Source organism: Alosa sapidissima, chromosome 22, assembly GCF_018492685.1.
Source record: "Alosa sapidissima isolate fAloSap1 chromosome 22, fAloSap1.pri, whole genome shotgun sequence".
NCBI lineage: Eukaryota > Metazoa > Chordata > Actinopteri > Clupeiformes > Clupeidae > Alosa > Alosa sapidissima.
The window spans coordinates 3530983-3552858 of record NC_055978.1 but is presented as its reverse complement, the minus strand read 5'-3'; the positions used below and the strand labels follow the sequence as shown (position 1 = coordinate 3552858).

At 43.3% G+C, this 21876-nt stretch overlaps 2 protein-coding genes across 6 annotated transcripts in view; one reads left to right on the top strand and one right to left on the bottom strand.

Moving 5' to 3' along the window:
• LOC121697103 (zinc finger protein 572-like) overlaps positions 1-21876 on the top strand; it is a 28336-nt gene that overhangs the window by 4305 nt on the left and 2155 nt on the right. The window lies entirely within an intron of this gene.
• LOC121697116 lies at positions 2725-5089 on the bottom strand. Of its 2 annotated transcripts, XM_042078432.1 has the most exons (3): positions 4525-5089; positions 3529-4494; positions 2725-3007 (listed from the first exon to the last, which is right to left on the bottom strand). In XM_042078432.1, exons 1-2 carry the CDS (start codon positions 5087-5089, stop codon positions 4013-4015), a joined length of 1047 nt encoding a protein of 348 aa, XP_041934366.1. In that variant the 3' UTR covers positions 2725-3007; positions 3529-4012. The 2 variants fall into 2 exon arrangements, with proteins under 2 accessions (XP_041934366.1, XP_041934367.1); XM_042078433.1 differs by having other exon boundaries at positions 2726-3007; positions 3529-4738.

Sequence of the window (21876 nt, the reverse complement as noted above, 5' to 3'; positions counted from 1 at the left end):
GTCAATGGAGCTAGACGTCTAAATTTGTCTCTTTCACCTGATTGTCATTGACAAATCTCAGATTTGATTGTAGTTTGTATAACTTCAACATTGGTTATAGGTCAAAAGTTAAATGAACGAGTACTTGTGTCCTTTTGATTTCTTACAGGTTGGGTCGTTGTTGCACATAACACGCTAGCATTGTGCTAATGAATGACGTCATTGACACATTTTAAAGGCTTTTTAGAACAATTAAGTGACTTTAAAAAATATAATACTCCCCTTTCGAATACAATACTCAAATTACTTGAAAAAAATTATATCCCGAGAAAAGTGGATTTTGAGGGGTACAGCTCCATAGACCTCCATGCATTCTGCACTCGTGGACGAGCGCCCTCATGTGGAACCACAGAAGGAACTGCAACCAGTTCAGAAACCGGAAGTTTTCCGAGAGTGGCAGTTCTCCCCAGATTAGACATTCTCTGTTTCAATCAAGTACATCTGAACCGGTCCATGCCTGAATTTATTCAACACATTCACTTCCCTACACGTGGTGACAACACACTGGATCACTGCTACACACAGTTCAAGAACAGTTACAAAGCTAAGTCTCTACCAGCTTTCGGAAAATCAGATCATGCCACTGTTTTCCTACCGCCTATGTACAAACAGAGAAGTCAGACGGACCCCCCAGTGACGAAGGAGGTCAAGCGCTGGACTGACCAATCGGAAGCCAGGTTACAGGACGCCCTTAGCAACGTTGACTGGGAGATGTTCAAGACGAACTCTGCTGACATAATTGACCTTTCGCGAAGTCCCGCCCCCCTTAGTTACTGTTGCTAAGTCCGACAGCTAAGACCGGAGTTGACTAGAACTTCAATGGTAGTTGTAAGCCTGTCTGTAAAAGTTACAACTTAAGAGGCTCTTTTACAGAGCCATGGACCTGATTTCATTTAGAATCCGTTGAACAACTCCAGTATGGAGACACATGTATAAAAAATAATATCTAGGTTTGTTGGGTGACAAACTTAGACGGGGGGGCGAGTGGGACTCACTGATATTAATAGCTAGCTGTGCTAGATAGACTTGCATGCATATTGCTAGGGCACCAGGTCATGTCATGTAAGGAACATGGTACTGCAAATAAACGGAAACATAGTCTACATTGCAGAGCGACTTCAACTTTATTATTTTTTGGTGAATAAATGTTACACTACTGTGCACAGCCCCATGCTTTTATGACGAGGCGATGCTAGCACGTTAGCAGCGGTTAGCTAACTATGCTAACCTTAGTTGTTTACGAGTCTCCTCTAAGTGACAATCATTGTTTCATTGTGGTTTGCTAAGGAGTAAGTTTAACTCTTTGCTTACAATAGGGGAGAGCTGGGAGGAGATAATTTAATCTAATTTAACATAATAACAAAAAAGCATAATCAAGATTGAAAGCCATTATTCTGTGTATCAGTGTTGCGTTAATCCCACACATGTCGTTTGGTCGTCCCTTTTCCATTTATATCACTATACAATCCCATAAAACCGGAAAAAAATCACGGCTTCCAATGCATTTCTATGGAGCTGTCACAGTGAATTTGTTCCGGCCAGGGAAAAAGTTCCGGATGACGCAACAATACCGTTCTAATCAGCTGTCTGATATGGTGTGTGCTCGTGAATATAAAGCAGGGGGAGCAGTTCCGGAAGACTTTATCTACATGTGCGGAGCTACTGGACTGCCATTGGCTCATCCACGTTCGATGGGCGGGGCTTGCGATAGGTCAATTGAGTTACATCAATATGCTAACTAATTCCATCATCCCAACTGTAAAGATCCGAAGCTTCCCTAACCAGAAGCCATGGGTGGATAGAGAAGTGAGAACGGCATTAAAGACACGCACCATGACTTATAATGCTGGGCTTATTTCAGGGGATATGACGGATTACAAAGCAGCATCTTATAGTTTATGTAGAGCTATTAAAGATGCTAAGCGGCGCTATAGAGACAAAGTTGAAGCTGATTTCTTGGAGGGTGATCCAGTGTGGAAAGGACTCCGAACCATCACTGGCTATGATGAATGTGAGTAAAGCCCTCCCTGATGAACTTAATGCTTTTTATGCTTGCTTTGACGTGAAAAACACAGACTATCTTGCACTAGCTGCAGCATGTGAAGCAAATGAGGATGCCTTTCTGTGTCTCTGAGGTCGATGTGAGCAATGCCTTTAGGAGGGTTAATTGTAGAAAAGCTGCTGGACCGGATGGAATTTCTAACAGGGTTTTGAAATCCTGCGCTGCTCAGTTAGCTCCTTTGTTCACTTATATCTTTAACACATCATTGGCTCAAGAGACAGTTCCTACTTGCCTCATGTTCCAGTACCGAAAAACAAAAGTCCATCATGTCTGAATGACTACCGCCCAGTAGCCCTGACGTCTACAGTGATGAAGTGTTTTGAGAAGCTTGTGTAGCACCCCTCTACTCTACTTAATAATAAATTGCACTTTAAAGTAAAAGGAGGTGCTTCTATGAGTTACTGTTAAGTTTAGGCCAGTTCTAGGTTCGGCATTAAGGGGGGAGTAAATTGACAAGGACACCAGTATGTAAAATGTTATAAATAAATAATGCAGGTTTATTAAATGCAAGAATATATTTTCTCTAAGAGAAAAGAAGAGAAAATATTAGTAAATAGAAAATAAATAATAAATAAATACAAAACCCTATAAAATAATAAAAGAGCTCTTAAAAATTCAAAGTATCAAATCAATAGTAAAAAACTCAAATGTCCAAAAGAAAAGAAATACCCGGGTAAGGTGGTGTGAGTGTACAATGTCAGTGTATGTGTGAAGGCTTATCTGTATCCAGGGAACAGATCCAAGGGGTTGGTTATCCAGTATGAAAGGGCAGTTCAAGGGGTTGGTTATCCAGTATGAAAGGGCAGTTCAAGGGGTTGGTTATCCAGTATGAAAGGGTAGAACAGTTCAATCGATCCAAGGGGACTGACTCGCCATCCAGTGTTCCAGTGTACATAAAAAACCAATCTGCATACAGCAGTTTGAGAATACAATTAAGGATATATATTCAATATCAAAGTCGTAAGATATCATTAAATTCCAATTGAACTACAATTCCAGTTCAATTAAGTCCTATTAACTTAGCTAGGCCCAAACTACGACGTTAGCGTCGCTGGTAATGAGAGAGAAGAGGTGCCGTTCTCACTCACACACACACACAGGCTACTACTGTGCGCGCTCCTCTAAACATTCTAATATTAACGTCTCCTATCTCTTAGGAGTTCGTTACTACCAACGATCATATATTTAAAATCATGTAATTCAATATATTCATTAACAACTTCTCTATTACTCAAAAACATACTTAAAGACAATATTATTACAATAGCAGCACTTAAAAGAACAATAAAGTAAAAGCATCTCCGATTGGTTTTTAATTAGTTAGCTCAGTTTTCTAGCATGCTAATCATCCTATTGACTTGAATGCACAATCAGCTAACGGTGCTAATCACTCGCTAGCAGAATGCTAGCGAAGTATTTTAACTCACCGGAGTTCGAGGTTCAAACAACACAGGTCTTCAACAATCCGTAGAAAAATAGATATAAGGAAAGGTAAAATGATTCAATATGATAGATAGATAGATTTAGAAAAAGTTAGATTAGAGTTAGATAAAGAGTATTATTTTTCTTAAGAGGATTATCAGTAACGTCTAATCAATTTCATTCAAGTGGAGTCTCGAGAGTGAAAAACAAACCCGTCACCTAGGAGATGACTATACCACAATAAAAGTATTTTAGAATACCTGCACTTTCAAGCAGACCAAAAAAGAAATACATATAATCATGTAAACTCAGCTTCTTGCTATTTATTCATATTTATTCTATTTATATATTAAAATATTTATTGAACTCAAACTGTTCTAAAACTAAAGTTATGGTCTTAGTAACCAAACTTTAAGGTGGGTTACACCCTCCCCCCTTAAATCACCCTGAGTCCCTTCATGGGTGTCTACAGGTCTAACTTTCGGAAAGCTATATCCTCAGGAGTGAGTGATTTTCTAGCTCATTAAAAGAGACCATGGCCCTATTAAGACCATCTAATATGGTGTGGGCGAAAGAAATAAGGGGGTTCCCTAGCTGGGAATACTGAAAGCGGCTGGGAGCTCTCCGTGATCTCTCAGATCTCCTGGTCGGAGGATCTTCAGAAGGCACTTCATCATCTGGCACCTCATGGAGTTCAGGTGCTTCCGAGGGCTCTTTCTCCAAATTCCCAAAGAGGGGGTCATCTTGAGACTCATTTGCTATGTCTCTCCAACAGTCACCCACGGGCTCAGGAAAGTAATTCTCACCGATCGCTGCTCTTTCAGCTTCTGCAGCAGCAACAGAGACAGGGCTTCCAGTGGCAGCAGCAGAGACAGGGCTTCTAGCGGCAGAGACAGGGCTTCCAGCGACAGTGACAGGGCTTCCAGCAGCAGCAGCATAGACAGGGCCTCCAGCAGCGTCAGCACCACGGATAGGACCCTTGGCAATGGCAGCACCATGGACACGACCCTTAGCAGTGGCAGCATGGACAGAACTTCCGGCACCAGCAGCAGGGACAGAACTCTCAGTATCGGCCGCAGGACTTTCAACATCAGCAGCATCAACGGGACCTTCAGCAGCAGCAGCACAGACAGGTAAGACATCATCCAGGGATCCCATAGGTAAGTATCCATCACACATTTCAGGTCCAGCTGGGAGAACAGCTGAGGAGTCATGGCAGCGCTTCGGAATCTTGTATACTCCAGTGAATTTTCTGTCAGGAGATATTGGAGGACTGTTAGTGCAGGAGTTATCACTCTCAGAGTCTGAAGCGTCACTCTCTGACAGTTGAACAGGGCGGTTCCTTGTTCTGGGTTGTCGTGTCGTTCCCTTCTCGGGTTGCTCTAGAGGTTCCTCATCAGTCAACACTCCACAAGGCAGCAGCAGATCTCTGTGCAGAGTGCGGGTTGGACCATCCGTCCCCTCAGGTTGGACAACATAGACAGGTACGTCATCAACTTGTTTGATCACCCTGTAGACACTGGATTCCCACCGATCTGCCAGTTTATGCTTGTTCCGTAGTCGCATGTTTCGAACCAAGACACGGTCTCCCTCTTCGAGAGTGGACTCCCGGACAGACTTATCAAAACGCCTTTTGTTCCTGACAGCCACCTTCTATGCATTTTTCATAGCCAGTTCATAACTCTCTTTTAGGTGAGCCTTGAGCTTTCTCACATACTGAGAGTGGGAGGTTGACTGAACTCCTCGAACGGGCAATCCGAATGTGATGTCGATGGGTAGACGGGGTTGTCTGCCAAACATCAGCTCATACGGGGAGAAACCGGTGACTTCATTCTTGGTGCAGTTGTAAGCGTGAGTGAGGGGTTTGACAAAGTCACGCCATCTGCTCTTCTCCTTGTCCTTCAGTGTTCCCAGCATACTGAGGAGTGTTTGATTGTACCTCTCCACGGGATTACCTCTTGGATGGTACGGACTGGTTCTCACTTTCCGAATTCCGGTAATGGCACAGAGCTCTTTGATTGTGTGCGACTCGAAATCTCTGCCCTGGTCACTGTGGAGTCTCTCGGGAAATCCGTAGTGGACGAAGAACTGCTCCCAAAGACATTTGGCTACCGTGCAGGCTTTCTGGTCTTTTGTTGGTATAGCCACTGCATACTTGGTGTAATGGTCGGTAATCACCAAGATGTCTTTTGTGTTCTTGCTGTCAGGCTCGAGGGACAAGAAGTCCATGCACACCAGCTCCATCGGTCGTGTGGTCTGAATGTTGACAAGAGGTGCAGCTTTCTCAGTCTGAGACTTCCGTCTGACACATCTGCCACAGGACTTGATCTTCCTCTCGACCTCAGCAGCCATCTTCGGCCAATAGAAGCGGGATCTGACCAGGTCAAGAGTACGTTCAATCCCAAGATGCCCCATGTCATCATGCAGACTCTTGAGTACAGCAGATCTCAACTCATGAGGAAGCACAAGCTGACAGACAGGGCGGGAGTCACACTGCCGGTTCCTGTACAAGACGCCATTCTTCAGTTCAAAGCGGCTCCACTCTTTCACCATCAACTTGAGCTCGGGAGAGTCTGCTATAAGTTGAGGCGTGGCTTGTGCACCTGATTCCAGCAGGGAAATGACTTTTCCAATAACAGGATCAGCTCTCTGGTGGCGGCTCAGTTCATCCTCAGAGAACATGGGGACGGGGACTTGTCCTTCCAAGCAGTCATCCTCTTCAAAGACGTCTGGCACAGCCTCAGGATGGAGCGCGAGGGATTCAACCAGTGTCATGGGTGGTGAGTCTGTCTGGGGACAGCAGAGATGTTTGTGACAGGCAGCTGAAACCACATCAGCAGATAAGTTCAACTGATCAGCTGAGGATGACAAGTGCTGAGAGGTGAACTGCTCAATTCTTTGCTTTTCTTCCAGTGACACACGGTCGTTTACCACCTCGCCATGAGGACGTCTTGAGAGTCCGTCAGCATCCTGATTTTGCTTCCCAGCTCTGTACTTGAGGTCAAAGTTGAATGTCGAGAGGGCTGCCAACCAGCGGTAGCTTGCGGCATCAAGTTTGGCTGAGGTCAGGATGTAGGTCAAGGGGTTATTGTCGGTTAAGACTGTAAAGGTGTTTCCGTAGAGGTAGTCATGGAACTTCTCGACAATAGCCCACTTCAAGGCCAAAAACTCCAACTTGTGCGCTGGATATCTTGACTCACTTGATGACAATCCTCGGCTGGCATAAGCGATGACACGGCTTTGACCGTCTTGTTCCTGATAGAGAGCTGCTCCCAGGCCTGTGGTGCTGGCATCTGTGTGTAGCACGAAAGGCAGCTTCAGATCAGCGAACCCAAGGACAGGGGATGTCGTCAGTTTCTCAATGAGAATCAAAAACGCCTGCTGACATGCAGGGGTCCAGCGGTCTGCAAACGGCTCCTTGGGATGAAAGTATTTCCCACCACTGCCAGTCTTGTTCTTGTGATCTTTCCGGGCAGGTGGATATCCAGCAGTAAGGGCATTCAGAGGTTTCACGATCTTGGAATAATCTTTTACAAAGCGGCGATAATATCCAGTGAATCCCAAGAAAGACTGAAGTTCCTTAAGAGTTTTGGGCACTGGCCAGGTGGTTAAAGCTCTTATCTTGTCAGGATCAGTATGGACTCCATCCCTTGAGACAACATGTCCCAGGTATCGCACAGAGGTCTGAAAAAAGCGACACTTATCTGGAGACAACTTCAGGCCGTTTTCTCTGAGCCGTGTCAGAACGTTGGTAAGTCTGCTTTCATGCTCCTCTAAGGAACTGGAGAAGACGATCAGATCATCGATGAAGACAAGCACTTCCTTCAGATGGATGTCTCCCATGCACTTCTCCATGAGCCGTTGGAAGGTGGAGGGGGCGTTGGTTATCCCTTGTGGCATACGATTGAACTCGTAAAATCCCAATGGGCAGACAAAAGCGGTTTTGGGCTTGTCAGACTCTTCCATCTCAATCTGGTAGTATCCAGATTTCAGGTCCATGACCGAGAACCATTGTGATGAGCAGAAAAGGTTTCCTCCACATTTGGCAGTGCATACGCATCTTTGATGGTTTGGTTGTTCAGTTTCCTGTAATCAACGCACAGCCTGACATCACCGCTCTTCTTCCGGACTACTACGATGGGGGATGAGTATGGAGACTCAGACTCACGTATGATTCCAGCTTCAAGGAGTGTCCGGAGGTGATTTCGTACAGCTTCATAGTCTTGTGGGTGGATTGGTCTTGAACGCTGTTTGAATGGTGTCTCATCTTTGAGTTTGATGTGGTGTTTGACTCTTGTGGCCTGGCCATAATCTAATTCGTGGTGGGCAAAAACATCAGAGAACTGATTCAGTTTGTGAGTGACTCTGTTCTTCCAAGACTCTGGTAGTGGAGAATCGCCAAAGTCAAATGTCAAGTCAGGTGTTTCAGCTGAACGTGGCTGCTGGTAGGACAGCTGACAACACTTGACTCTCTCAGATGGCTTGGATTCCAAAGAGGGACTTGAAATAATGTCATGGGGAATGGTCAGCTCAGCAATGACACAATTGGCAGGCAAGGTGATGTCGTGCTCTGTTTCATTCCGGACCCAAACAGGGAGCTTATGAGGGTGCTGTGATGGCAAAGTGACAAGGCAAGTGTCCACAAAAATTCCACCTGGAAGGGCTGACGTGGTTGGCTGTTCAATCAGGGCACAATGTTCAGCGGTGATGTTGCTGGTGCTCACGTGACCCTCCAGTGGGACTTTCCATCCAGCCGGAATGACTCTAGGCTGTTTCTCTCTCATTGTGAGTATGCCAAGGTGTCCACTTGTTCGCTGTTCTTTTCGAAGTGCCAGCATTTTCAGGATTTGTGAGTATCCAGGCAATGGTGAAGTCAAGCTGGTCGTGTTGTGGTCACAATGCTCATCATAAAGCATGTCAAGGGTGTTAGTGCCAACCAGAACAGGTATGTCACTGCTGGAGCGGATGTCAGGGATGACTAAAGCGAGGGTGACTATTTCAGGCTCAGACTCAATGAACTCCTTGGGGAAAGCTATCTTCAGTTCTACATACCCTAAGTATGGAACAGACTGTCCGTTAGCTCCCTCAACTTCAAGGAGATGATTCATGGGCTGAATGGGCTGGTGAGACAAGTGGTCTCGGTAGAATGACAAAGAGACTGTGGTCACCTGAGAGCCAGTGTCAAGCAAGCTGTTACAATGCACGCCAGAGATGGTGATGTTAGCAGTGCACTTATGACCAATGAGCCCTTTTGGAAGGTTAAAATGTTGCTTGGAACCTGAATAGCAAAGCCTTGCTTTAGCTGTTGGGGTTGATGTGGAGCAGGGGGGTTTCTCAGTTCCTGTGTGCCCCATAACAGGAACTAATGCAGGTTTAAAGGAACAGAGCCGGAAACACCATGAACTTTGTCCCAGGCCCGCTGCCTTTCTCTGAGGTCTTTTTTCTTTGTGTCAACTAGCGCTGGATTGGCTTGGTCACTACACGCTGAAGAGACATGGCCATCTTCTCCGCACTGGAAACAGTACCAGGGCTTCGGTCTCTTAGGTACAGACTCACTTTGAGTGGCTACTGCACGGTCAGAGTGGGTCCAAACACTGTTGACATCCTTTTTCTTCTTTGAAGAACCTTTGGACTGTTCACATGGTGAAGCTTTGAGGGAAGCAAGCTGAGCTCTAAGTTGAGCAATCTCCTTCTGCATCCTTTTTTCACCAGCAGTGAGGGTGTCTGTGAACACAGAGTCCATGTCAAGCTCCTCGGCACTATAGTCGCACACATGGTGGTGTTTAGACTGAATTTTGGTTCTGGAGAGGGCCAAATGCTGTGACATCCGATTGGATTTGGCAGCCTGCTTATCCTCTTCAGTCCTCAGAAGCAGCAACAGGTCAGAGAAAGGAGGTGGAGCACTTTTCTTATGCTCAAGCTGAAGACTGGTGATAAGAGTGTTGTTCCAGCAGCCCCTACAGAACTGTTTCAACAGCTGCCGGTCAAAGTCATTTGCTACAATGCCTTCTCTCTTCACAACCTGGTTAAGGGCTGCTTGCAGTCGGCTCAGGTAGGCAGAGGGCTTCTCGCCAGCATCCTGGTGGGTGCTAAGAAACTTAGCAAAAAGCTCATCGCCATCTTCCACAGTGCCATAAGCGGAATCAAGGATGTGCAGATAGGCCTTGACATCAGCGTGAGGCCCTAAGTGCTTTACAAGGTTTGCAGCAGGAGGTAACAAGCTCTCCACAATCTTTCTGGTCACATGCCGTGTAGCCAAACTTGGGTCAGAAAGGAGAAAGTCGGTGTGACTACGCCACGTTTCATAGTCTACCTCATGGTGAGGTGTAGGCAGTCTACCGGAAAAGAATCTGAGCTTTGTGCTGCTGTGAGAAGAAGTGTCATTGCCCCGCACAATGTGTTCCACTACAACCCTTTGCACTTCAGGTGTAGTAAGCTGACTCACAGGCACATACGCTGGCCCTTTGCTGCGCAGGGGAACGTCAGAATGAAGCAAAACTGAGGGATGAGGGCCACCAAGAACGTCAGCTGCCGTGACAGATGGTGTAGCTGAACTGGTGCGGTTAGGAGGAGCTGCTCGATAATGAGAGGTCGCTGGTGGGCTCTGCATTGTAGAGAAGCCTGAGGTATCAATGGGATTGGAAGGGGACGAAGTGCATTCTTCAGTTCTCACAGAACCTTGGATGCGAGTGAGCTCTTCACTCAGCAAAGACTTGCAAGTCCAGGCCGCTCAGTTTAGCTATGTCTCTAAGTGAGTCTAAGTATGTCTGTGTTAGGTTACTGCCTACATATTTTGAGTAGACACTAGAAAGCTGCTTAATGCAGTGAACTGTGTGGGGATGATCTGGGGACGACCTATAGTGCGGTAACTGACCAAGCTTTTCTATCGTGAGCCCTGACTCAAACTCAACAATAACTGTATTTTCTAATTCTGGATCAGAGCTACTTACGTGTATCACCCGTGAGAAAGGCCCATGTTCCTCTAAGAACCTAAAAATTTCCCCATCAGCATCACTGTCACTTAAACCACTGACTAACACTGAGTTAGGCACTTTAACATTCTTTTGTATAACCACATCCATTTCAAACATACAGTTTCAATGTAAAATCTGAGTTTCAATGTAAAATCTGAAGTCCAATAGGAAATATATAAATGCAAAGAGAAAATATATATACACTATAAATACTAATTACAAAATTGTCAACACTGCCCCCCTCCTGGCTGGCTCGCCAAGTTTTATGTAGCACCCCTCTACTCTACTTAATAATAAATTGCACTTTAAAGTAAAAGGAGGTGCTTCTATGAGTTACTGTTAAGTTTAGGCCAGTTCTAGGTTCGGCATTAAGGGGGGAGTAAATTGACAAGGACACCAGTATGTAAAATGTTATAAATAAATAATGCAGGTTTATTAAATGCAAGAATATATTTTCTCTAAGAGAAAAGAAGAGAAAATATTAGTAAATAGAAAATAAATAATAAATAAATACAAAACCCTATAAAATAATAAAAGAGCTCTTAAAAATTCAAAGTATCAAATCAATAGTAAAAAACTCAAATGTCCAAAAGAAAAGAAATACCCGGGTAAGGTGGTGTGAGTGTACAATGTCAGTGTATGTGTGAAGGCTTATCTGTATCCAGGGAACAGATCCAAGGGGTTGGTTATCCAGTATGAAAGGGCAGTTCAAGGGGTTGGTTATCCAGTATGAAAGGGCAGTTCAAGGGGTTGGTTATCCAGTATGAAAGGGTAGAACAGTTCAATCGATCCAAGGGGACTGACTCGCCATCCAGTGTTCCAGTGTACATAAAAAAACCAATCTGCATACAGCAGTTTGAGAATACAATTAAGGATATATATTCAATATCAAAGTCGTAAGATATCATTAAATTCCAATTGAACTACAATTCCAGTTCAATTAAGTCCTATTAACTTAGCTAGGCCCAAACTACGACGTTAGCGTCGCTGGTAATGAGAGAGAAGAGGTGCCGTTCTCACTCACACACACACACAGGCTACTACTGTGCGCGCTCCTCTAAACATTCTAATATTAACGTCTCCTATCTCTTAGGAGTTCGTTACTACCAACGATCATATATTTAAAATCATGTAATTCAATATATTCATTAACAACTTCTCTATTACTCAAAAACATACTTAAAGACAATATTATTACAATAGCAGCACTTAAAAGAACAATAAAGTAAAAGCATCTCCGATTGGTTTTTAATTAGTTAGCTCAGTTTTCTAGCATGCTAATCATCCTATTGACTTGAATGCACAATCAGCTAACGGTGCTAATCACTCGCTAGCAGAATGCTAGCGAAGTATTTTAACTCACCGGAGTTCGAGGTTCAAACAACACAGGTCTTCAACAATCCGTAGAAAAATAGATATAAGGAAAGGTAAAATGATTCAATATGATAGATAGATAGATTTAGAAAAAGTTAGATTAGAGTTAGATAAAGAGTATTATCAGTAACGTCTAATCAATTTCATTCAAGTGGAGTCTCGAGAGTGAAAAACAAACCCGTCACCTAGGAGATGACTATACCACAATAAAAGTATTTTAGAATACCTGCACTTTCAAGCAGACCAAAAAAGAAATACATATAATCATGTAAACTCAGCTTCTTGCTATTTATTCTATTTATATATTAAAATATTTATTGAACTCAAACTGTTCTAAAACTAAAGTTATGGTCTTAGTAACCAAACTTTAAGGTGGGTTACACTTGTGAAAAACATTATCTGCTCATCCCTCCCTGCCTCCTTCGACCCCCTCCAATTTGCTTACAGAGCCAACAGGTCTACAGAGGATGCCATCTCAAACCTCATGCACACCACCTTAACTCACCTGGAGGAGGGGAATGGGAATTATGTGAGGATGCTGTTAATTGACTTTAGTTCAGCATTCAACACGATAGTACCTCTCACCTTGGTCACAAAGATGAAGGCCTTAGGACTGAACACCACCCTGTGTCACTGGATATTTGACTTCCTCACCAACCGTTCACAAGTGGTTAGAGTGGGGGGTCTGACATCTGACTCATTAACCATCAGCACTGGTGCTCCCCAAGGCTGTGTTTTGAGTCCACTGCTGTACAACATCTACACACATGACTGCAAAGCCAACAGTAGTCATACCTCCATCATCAAGTTTGCAGATGACACAGTGATCTTGGGCCTGATTAGTAACAACAATGAACAGCTCTACTTGGATCAGGTTGATGAGGTGGCACAGTGGTGTCAATCTAACAGCTTGACACTGAATATCAATAAAACCAAGGAAATGGTAGTGGATTACAGAAGGAAGCGGCAGAACTAGTTACACCCCACTAATGATCAGCGGGCAACCTGTAGAGAGAGTCACAAGTTTTAAATACCTTGGTGTCCACATTACTTAAGACTTAACATGGACTGTTAACACTCAATATGTTCTGAAGAAGTCCAGACAACGACTCTACTTCCTTCGTCAGCTAAGGAAATTCAAAGTTTCTACATCCATCATGAAGGCCTTCTACACTTCAGCGGTTGAGAGTGTTCTAACTGGTAGCATCATCACCTGGTATGGGAACTCCACAGTTAGAGATTGTAGTACTCTGCAGAGAGTAGTGCGCTCAGCTGAACGTACTATAAGAACTCAACTCCCTGCTCTACAAGATATCTATTCCAGAAGAGTACTCCTAAGAGCCCAAAAGATTCTGAAGGACTCTTCTCATCCTAACAATGGATTATTCCTACCGCTCAAATCAAGAAGACCCCTATGTAGTCACAAAGCCAGAACTGAGAGACTCCGGAGAAGTTTTTATCCCCAGGCCATCCGAACTCTGAACTCACTATACTGACTTTGCACACATTCACTCCTCAGCACTCTCAAACATTTCCCAACTCTGAATTCACACTATACTGAATTTTCACTCATTCACTCCTCAGCACTCATGACCCCCCCCCCCCCCCCCCCCCCCCCACACACACACACACACACACTTTTAGCACTTTTACATCCCTCTCCCTATGCTACAGACCTTTTATTTATTTTCTTATTTCATCACACGTCAAAACACACACACACACATATCTGACTTTCTCCAACTTTTGCACATCTCCATAGAACTTTTTATTTATTATTTTTGATTTCTCCTCCATCTATCTACCCATGTCCTTGATTGCCTAGCCTTTCTGCCCCCCCCCCCATCCCCATCACACACATACACTGACATCATCACTGTCATCACCTCACATACATACAGCACACTGCTTGCTACAGTAAGCCTCCTCTACATACTTGCTGCACACTGCCCCCCCTCCCTACATACACAGCACATTGTCTTCAGGATCTTCTCCAACACACATCCTCTACATACTTACAGCACACTGCCCCCACCTACTGTACCCACACACACACTACACACACACACACAGTCACTGCTCCACTCCCCTCCCGCCCACACACACATCTTCACTGTCATCACTCACATACATCATACATACAGTACTCTGCTTGCATTAGTAAGTCCCTTCATCATAGGCCTTTTCACACAGAGATCCCGCTAAATTTGCGGGAAGAGGAGACGTCTTTTTGTGTCTGAAAGCGAGGTGAAAATTTGCCGGCCTGCTGATCTGTTCACATGATGCGGCATTTTGGGGAGCCAGGAGGCAGGATCAGCTATAGTAAATTAAATTGTGACGTGCAACAAGGGGCGTGTAGAGTGATAGTCGTAGGCCTTATTATGCGTGCGGGGCTTCAGATACAGCAGGTGTGTGATTTCAAAAACCATGGCGGGAGAACCGACTGCACTTTGGTTAGCTTGCATTTGCTTTGCTGTTGCTGTTAGAATGTTAGATTCTTGCGATAGATGTCTTCAGACAATAAAAAGTCATTTGGAAGGGAAATTGAAGAGAAGAGTTGCCCTTGCGTTCGCCGTGATTCCCCTTTGAAAATCAGAGGTTCTAGGCTACTGTGGCCTTGGTCAGTGGCGCCGCCAGCCGTAATCCTGTACGCACTGTGCGTACAATTTATTAATGAAATCATTCAATATTACAACAATAAAAAATAGCTTGTGTATTGCCTTAATTGAAACATGCTTCGCGCACAAATGATAGCATAGGGCAAAGAGAATGGACGTCTCAACATAAGGATACATTAGAAGAAGATGATTGGTGTAAACTTTGTTACACGACGTGATAGAGTGGTGAAGTCCCGCCCCTTCTACTTCCGGTCCATGGGACCTATCTTTCAAAAAATTATGAACGGGAGTTAATGGAGAGATAACAATTATTTTTTGGTCCAGTTTGAATTGTGCCACAAATTTCACATATGATGTGTGTGAATTTAAAAGATAATTTTTCACGTCAAGAAAGTACTGTTGTTCGATAGACTTCAAAAGTTATGTTGGTTTTGTGCGAATCCACTCAGTGGACTACATCTCTCGTCTCGAACGATGTACGTCACCAACGTAATGAAACGATAAGAGCTGTTATGCTAGTTAACGGTTGCATCTTGCTGCCTGCTATGCCACTTAACAGTATGTAATGTACAGTCTATGGACGAATACAACTTACCTGATGTGTTTAATCCTCTGACTCATGGTATTTTCTTCGGCAAGGAAAGCCCAATTAAGACCTGTTGCTGGTATGCTGATACAATCTAGTGTGGCTGTGAATGAGCTAACGTCACTAAAATTGACATCATATGGGTAAGGCACAAGTCAACCGGGACCAGAAAATAATTTCTTTTTCGCCATAGACTGCCGTTCAAATTTTTTTTGAAAGATAGGTCCCATGGAGGCAAACGGAAGGGGCAGGACTTCACCACTCTATTCACCCCTTGCAAGTGACGTCACGTTTTGTTCGCGCCACAGCAAAATAGCCTAGTGGACAAGGGGGCAGGCGAATTCCCGGAAGTAGAAGAATCGACGTAGGCTGGAGGGACCACCTCTCTGCTAACTCCCATAGAAGTCCATTCATTCTAGGATTTTTTTGAAATACCATAACTTCATATAACATATATCCTGTGACGATATTGTAGCTTCTGTGTAATCCACATAAACACTACAAAGGCAAAACAGACTCCACTACCTCGTCCGTAACGTTGGTTACCCGTAAGAAGAATGGTTAGCTTGTTCGGTTGGAGGGAAGCTAGCTTTGACGTAATCTCTCTTTCGCGCCGTAGGGAGATAACCGTATTGTTTGGATAAGAAGCTCAGTCCACCTTACGGTCTATGACGGTAACTCATAAGCAAAACCTAGCATACACGACCGTATGTTAAGGTAAAGCCAAAGATCCTTGATTACTAGCTCCGCTTTAACCCTCTCTGGTAAAGCATTACACAGAGGCAACCTAATAATAATAAAAAAGTAAACCTAATTTTTTTAAAAACGGCACTAATCATTACAGAGGTTTTCGACGGATTGACCGTAGGTCGGAAAAGTGGAAAGAAGATTAGCTTCAAGGCTATAACTTTTTTGTTTTGTTGACTGTTTTTGAAGATGATCATGTATGGTAGCTTCAACATTAACACTACTTGGTGAGGATGATATTAATAATAATACATAAATAAATGTTTAACTTTGATGACTTTGAAGGCGAAGGAAGTGTGAGAAGAATTTCTGTGTATCTATCATATGAGTTACAAGATTCAGTTCGATGGCTAACGTCACGAAGTTAAGTGTGAGTCTGCGCAGTACTGGGGGGACCAACTGAAAAATCGTTCTATTTGACTCAGTGCCCTCCCATTGAAAACGACGGAGTCTGTTCGTCCATTTCTTTTACTGTCTATGCTAGTGGACGGCAAGAACACGAATCAAATCAATTGGTTGTAATGGGACATATCGCACAGCTAGGAGGTTATAGTGAGATTTAACCGTAGTAATGTCCTTCCACGACTGTTGGCTTATTGTTTGGAATACAACAACATCCCATGTTCTTGCATAGATATATTTTGGTTTGTTTTCTTTGTGTTTCGGGAGTATTTCAACCACAATTGCATGCTTATCTCCTCAGTGTATGAAGCACAGCAGCGGTTGCTATAGGAACCATAGACTTTGAATAGGACGGCAGATAGCACTTAGGCAAAGTCTTTGGCAAGATCTGAATGTAAACAGATAATACCGTTCAAGTTTTTTTTTTATTTGCTATTTCTTTCAGTTCTTTAACTTAAGACATGTAAGAAGTAAGTTTATTCGCTGGGCAACGTACAAACTGACGAGTTACATTAGCCCTAGCACTATGAGCTACGATAAACGTTAGCTAGAATAGCTAGCTTCTAAGTGTGGCAGCTAGTTATTATTTCATGTTCTGATATGACATTCTTAACGTTTTGACTATGTTACAATTGATAAAAGCAAGACAAATAAAGTAACAAAATCGCTTTGCAATATTTTAGTCCAGAAATACTTATGGGTGTTCATTTACCATAATGTTAATTACAGTAGCCTAACGTAACGTTATCTCCCCTTGCTGTTACCACCAGTTTTAATAACTTTACATTTGCGATCATGACCCATTTCATCTAACAACACCACTGGCTTCTGACTATCAGACCCCAAACAACAATACATTGAACTACAAAGATGTTATAGTAATGGTGTTCAGTTCATCATAATCTTTATGACATAATGTAATTTGCCGTCCGTCTCCCATCTTTTTGCCGTCCAGCATGGAGCCGTCACGTGACTTAAGTCACGTGTCTGCAAGGGGTGAATAAGTTAGACCGGCACATCCGGGAACTTGACTCGTGACAAACGTTCCCGCCCCTTTCGGGGGAAAACAAACAACCCCTCTCATTAACTCCAACGCAAATTAGGGTCAATAAACGTAATTCGTACAGAAATCGCAGGAGTAAATAATAACAAAAAATACCACAAATCAATATGACCACTCAATACATAACCACTTTGCCGGTCGTTGACCGTGAAAGATACCTACAAAAGCTTAATTCAATTAATATAAAAACATGTCCCTTCAGTCTCCCGAGTACGAAGTGGTGCAACAACCCCACTCAGTGACCAGAAATGTCATACGGTCTTCTCTTCTTATGGCTTGTAGCCATAATTTTCTTCTGTCAGGATTTTTTTTGAGGACATGGTAGGCAAAAGAAACTCAGGGAGGGGTTCTTAGCTGTGTGGTTGGTACATGTCTACCGGTTCACGCTGGCTTGTTCTGAGAGAATGTTTTCCCCTCAAAAGGGGCATGGCGCAAACAACCTGCTCTGTGTGACGCGGGTCCGGTTGTAAGTATAAGCAGTTCAGGCGCTTAAAAACGCAACGTTACATTCAGTCATAAATCATTTAAGCGTAGGCCTAGTGCTCGTCATGAAAAGAAAACGGCAGCTTAATATTTTTCAGATGTTTAACAGTAGGCCTAGGTGCACAGTTAGCAGTTATGCCAAAGGCAGTGAGATTATTAGGCATTGCATCCTGTCACTCTGTTGGGAACATCGCAGTTCGGGTTGATAAGATTCAGTTAATGCGAGTATGGATTGTCTCAAAGTTTGGGACAACCAAACAGCAGTGTAGGCAAAGCAAATCCTAATTGTTAGGTTACCATAGCTGTCTTTTCTCTAGGCCTAGGCCTATCGGAAATCGCGACATAAGCACATTGGTTTCTTTTTTCTTTTTTGTTTGCGTGTTGGGTAGTGAAGTGATAATGCATTTAAAGCAGTAGGGGAGACCGGGGACAGTTGCAACAGGGGATGGTTGCAACATGTCAATTTTCTCCAATCAGAAACAAGGTAGAGTGATGACACTCACACTGCATATGCTCAGTTGGATGCCCCCCTTAGCAGAGAAAAAGCAAGGAGATTCCTGAACTGCTCCAGGATTTATTGTAAAAAAACTGTTTTTTAGGTATGAAAGTATTTATTCTCTTGAGCTTTGTTTCTGTTAAACTGCTGTCAATGTTTTTGTGATTCAGCTCAAACGTATATGATTTAAATGAGTTATATGTTAACTTTAAGCTACTATGGTTAGCATGTGTCAAGGTCCCCTTGTTTAGCTAGCACATGAGGTTTTATCATGGCTGACAGGAAAGGGGACAGTTGCAACAACTGTTGCAACTGTCCCACAGTCCCTTACAATGCATAAATATGATCATATAAAATATATATTTTTTTAAAACCTGTTTTACATGACAATAGTCTAAATAAAAGTGAATTGCCTCCCAAATTGTTCCATTCTTCCTATGTCACTAAAGCCCTACTGTATTTTATATCTATTTCAATATTTGACATCTGCACATAAGGCCTACTCATCTAGACAAATCTATAATTGTCATCTAATCAAAGCTGGTGAATAAATAACACTGTGATATTATTATAACTTACATAACTTGTATTTACATACAAAAATAATCATTTTGCTGCACTGACATATATTGTAATATATTGTATTTTTAACATGTTGCAACCATCCTCAAACAATGTTGCAACTGTCCCCGGGCCCGGGGTCAGTTGCAACATCTGACTCCTTACATTCAAATGCAAATTGTGAAAAATGTAGATTCTGTAATTGTCTTTAAATGGTTTAGACTATTAACAGACATATGTAAGTGTATTGTATAAAAAATTGGTTTGTCTAATCCAAACCGTCTCTGAGTAACAGAGCCAAATGCAAAAAGCGTTGCAACTGTCCCCGGTCTCCCCTACAGCCAGAGCCGATATGGCCAGCGCTGCTGCTCTGTAGGTATTCTGTCCCACCCAAATTTTCTGAACTACTTGCGAAGTAGCCTATTATCACAGACATCACATGTATCACACGAAAGAGCTTTTTCTCAGCTTTTAAACGATGTTAGTGGTTAGTTGTTGTGGTAAACGGTTTGCGAGAAAACTTTAATTTAATCATAACTTAGTAACTTTAATTTAATCATATTTTTTGCACCCGTCTCCCTACCCATTCATCTTGGTGGAATACTTTGCAAACTTTACCTCAACACATGACAAACATATATCAGAATAAACAGCAGACCTTACCGAACAAGGTAAGGTGTAAAGCATGCCTCTGTACATTTAGCCATTCCAGAGTAATCCGGTTTTAAATTTGCAGCAATGTCTTTATGCATGTCTCCAACTTTGCGGTTCCTAACGTGTTTAAATTGTTCAATAGGTCTACATGATTTTATAACAGGCCAAATACAAGACAAATGTTACAAATATCGCCTAGATATCTGTAAGCATTACAATCAGAGGATATACATATAGGGCAGACAGACGCTCATGAGTTCATGCTTTGTTTTTTCGCTGGATTTTAGGATAGCCTATTATGGCAACTGATTGCAGACTTTGTGAATTTATAGATTGACATAATGTGCTGTCTATGCTATTGCTGCTTTTGATCAGTTAGATTTATTTGCAATCTCCTGTGGTGGGCTGGACATAGCATCGAAATGCCCCCCCAGATTCCCCTTTCCGCCTTGACCCATTCACACTGGTGCCGGAACGAAAAAACTCGGCAAAATGTCTAGGGGGCTTGGTAGTAAATTTGGCGAGACACTTTGTCCCGCCGTTCCACCTCGTTCTATGCGAAAGGGACAGTCGTTCCGCGATTCTGGTACATAAAATTGCGGCAATTTCGCCAGTGTGAAAGGGCCTATATTTGCAGTACACTGCCCCCCCCCCCCCCCTCCCTACACACACATCCAACACACATCCCCAACATACTTACAGCACACTGCCCCCCCCCCAATACACAGCACATTGTGAAAGCATGAGGAAGCTTCTCCAACACACATATTGCACACTGCCCTCTCCCCACATACACAGCACACTATCCCATCTCCCCTGTCATCCCCCCAACACACACACCAAGACCCCTGGCAGTTGGGTTAGCCCCTTGAGCCGTGGATCTGCCCAAGGTTTCTTCCTTGGTAAGGGAGTTTTTCCTTGCCCCTGTTGCTCTTGGGTGCTCATTGTTGGTGCCCCCCCCCCCCCCCCCCTCCCCCTCCCTCCCCTCCTCCCAATCCCCCCCCCCCCTCCCCCCTCCCCCCTCCTCCCAATCCCAATCCTCCCCCACCTTTCTTATGCAGCCCTTGCCACTTAATCTACTATTAAGAGGTGCCCCCCCCCCCCCCCAATCCCAATCCTCCCCCACCTTTCTTATGCAGCCCTTGCCACTTAATCTACTATTAAGAGGTGCCCCCCCCCCCCCATAAATGCACAAATAGGACATAATTTCACTGCATTTCTTACTTCCAGTAACTATATGCATGTGACAATAAACGTCCTTGTATCCTTGTATGCTGGGGAGGGGGGTAAGAGAGTGTAAGTGGGCTGCTGGCGTCCATGTTTTCTATTCTAAGACTGCTTGTTTGTTAAATACTATGGCCATCACATCATCTTTAGTCCTATGTAATTTATTTATGTTACTGTTATTTTATTTTATGTTTTTATACTTGCCCAGGGACTACAGGTGCAAATTAGCAATTGCTGCTATAACCTGTGGGGTAGGCTATACTACGAAGCACGTTAGACATATGTAGGCTATGTAGACATATCGAGGCTTGACAAAGCCTTGACTCAGGGGTATACGTTAAGTGATACTAGGATAGCAGTTATGTGATATATTTGTCAAACTGGCTTTCAGCTCAGATCTGTGCGCGTTCTCGGTGTTGGGATGACTTTGGCCAATCGTGTAATGTGGAGACGCACAAGACCGCCTCTATTTAAAAACACTTCCGCATTCTTGAGCGATAGCTTAATCTACACTGCGGTCATTTTTTGTGTCTAACCTATAACATCAAATAAATCAATTGTCATCTGTTGTTGTATGGTATGCACGTCCATAGTGGGATATTTGCACGCACAGCACTATTAAAGCGCATTCGAGATCCAAAATGTTAGTAGAGGCGGAGCTCCACCTGTAAGATATATGACAGAATTCTACACGTGAGAGAACTTCGTTTTTAAGACAATTGATTGGTCATTGTGCGGTAGATTACACGATTTGAGCTATAACTTAGCACATAACCTCCTCCCGACCAGGTTTGGTTGACAGCATAAGATACCATGGTGATATAGCGACACTTAAAACAGATCCACTTTCGTGTCACAGCATAGCCTGGCTTTGAGCGCAACATACCTCGCTAACCTTGTTTGCTTTTCTCATAGTCATTAGATAATATAATAATAAGCAAAGCTATTGCACTGTTCCATCCCTACACTGTTCCCTTTTGCACTACCACCATTGCACAAACTCCACCATAGCACCTTATCATCGTCAATGCATCACATGGTCAGTTCATACCAGACCTTTATAATCACTTCACAAAATGTTTAACTCTTTAAATTCTTAAATTTGAGTGACTTTTTTATGTATGCGAGATGTATGTGTGTTTGTTGTTATCTATCTATCTATCTATCT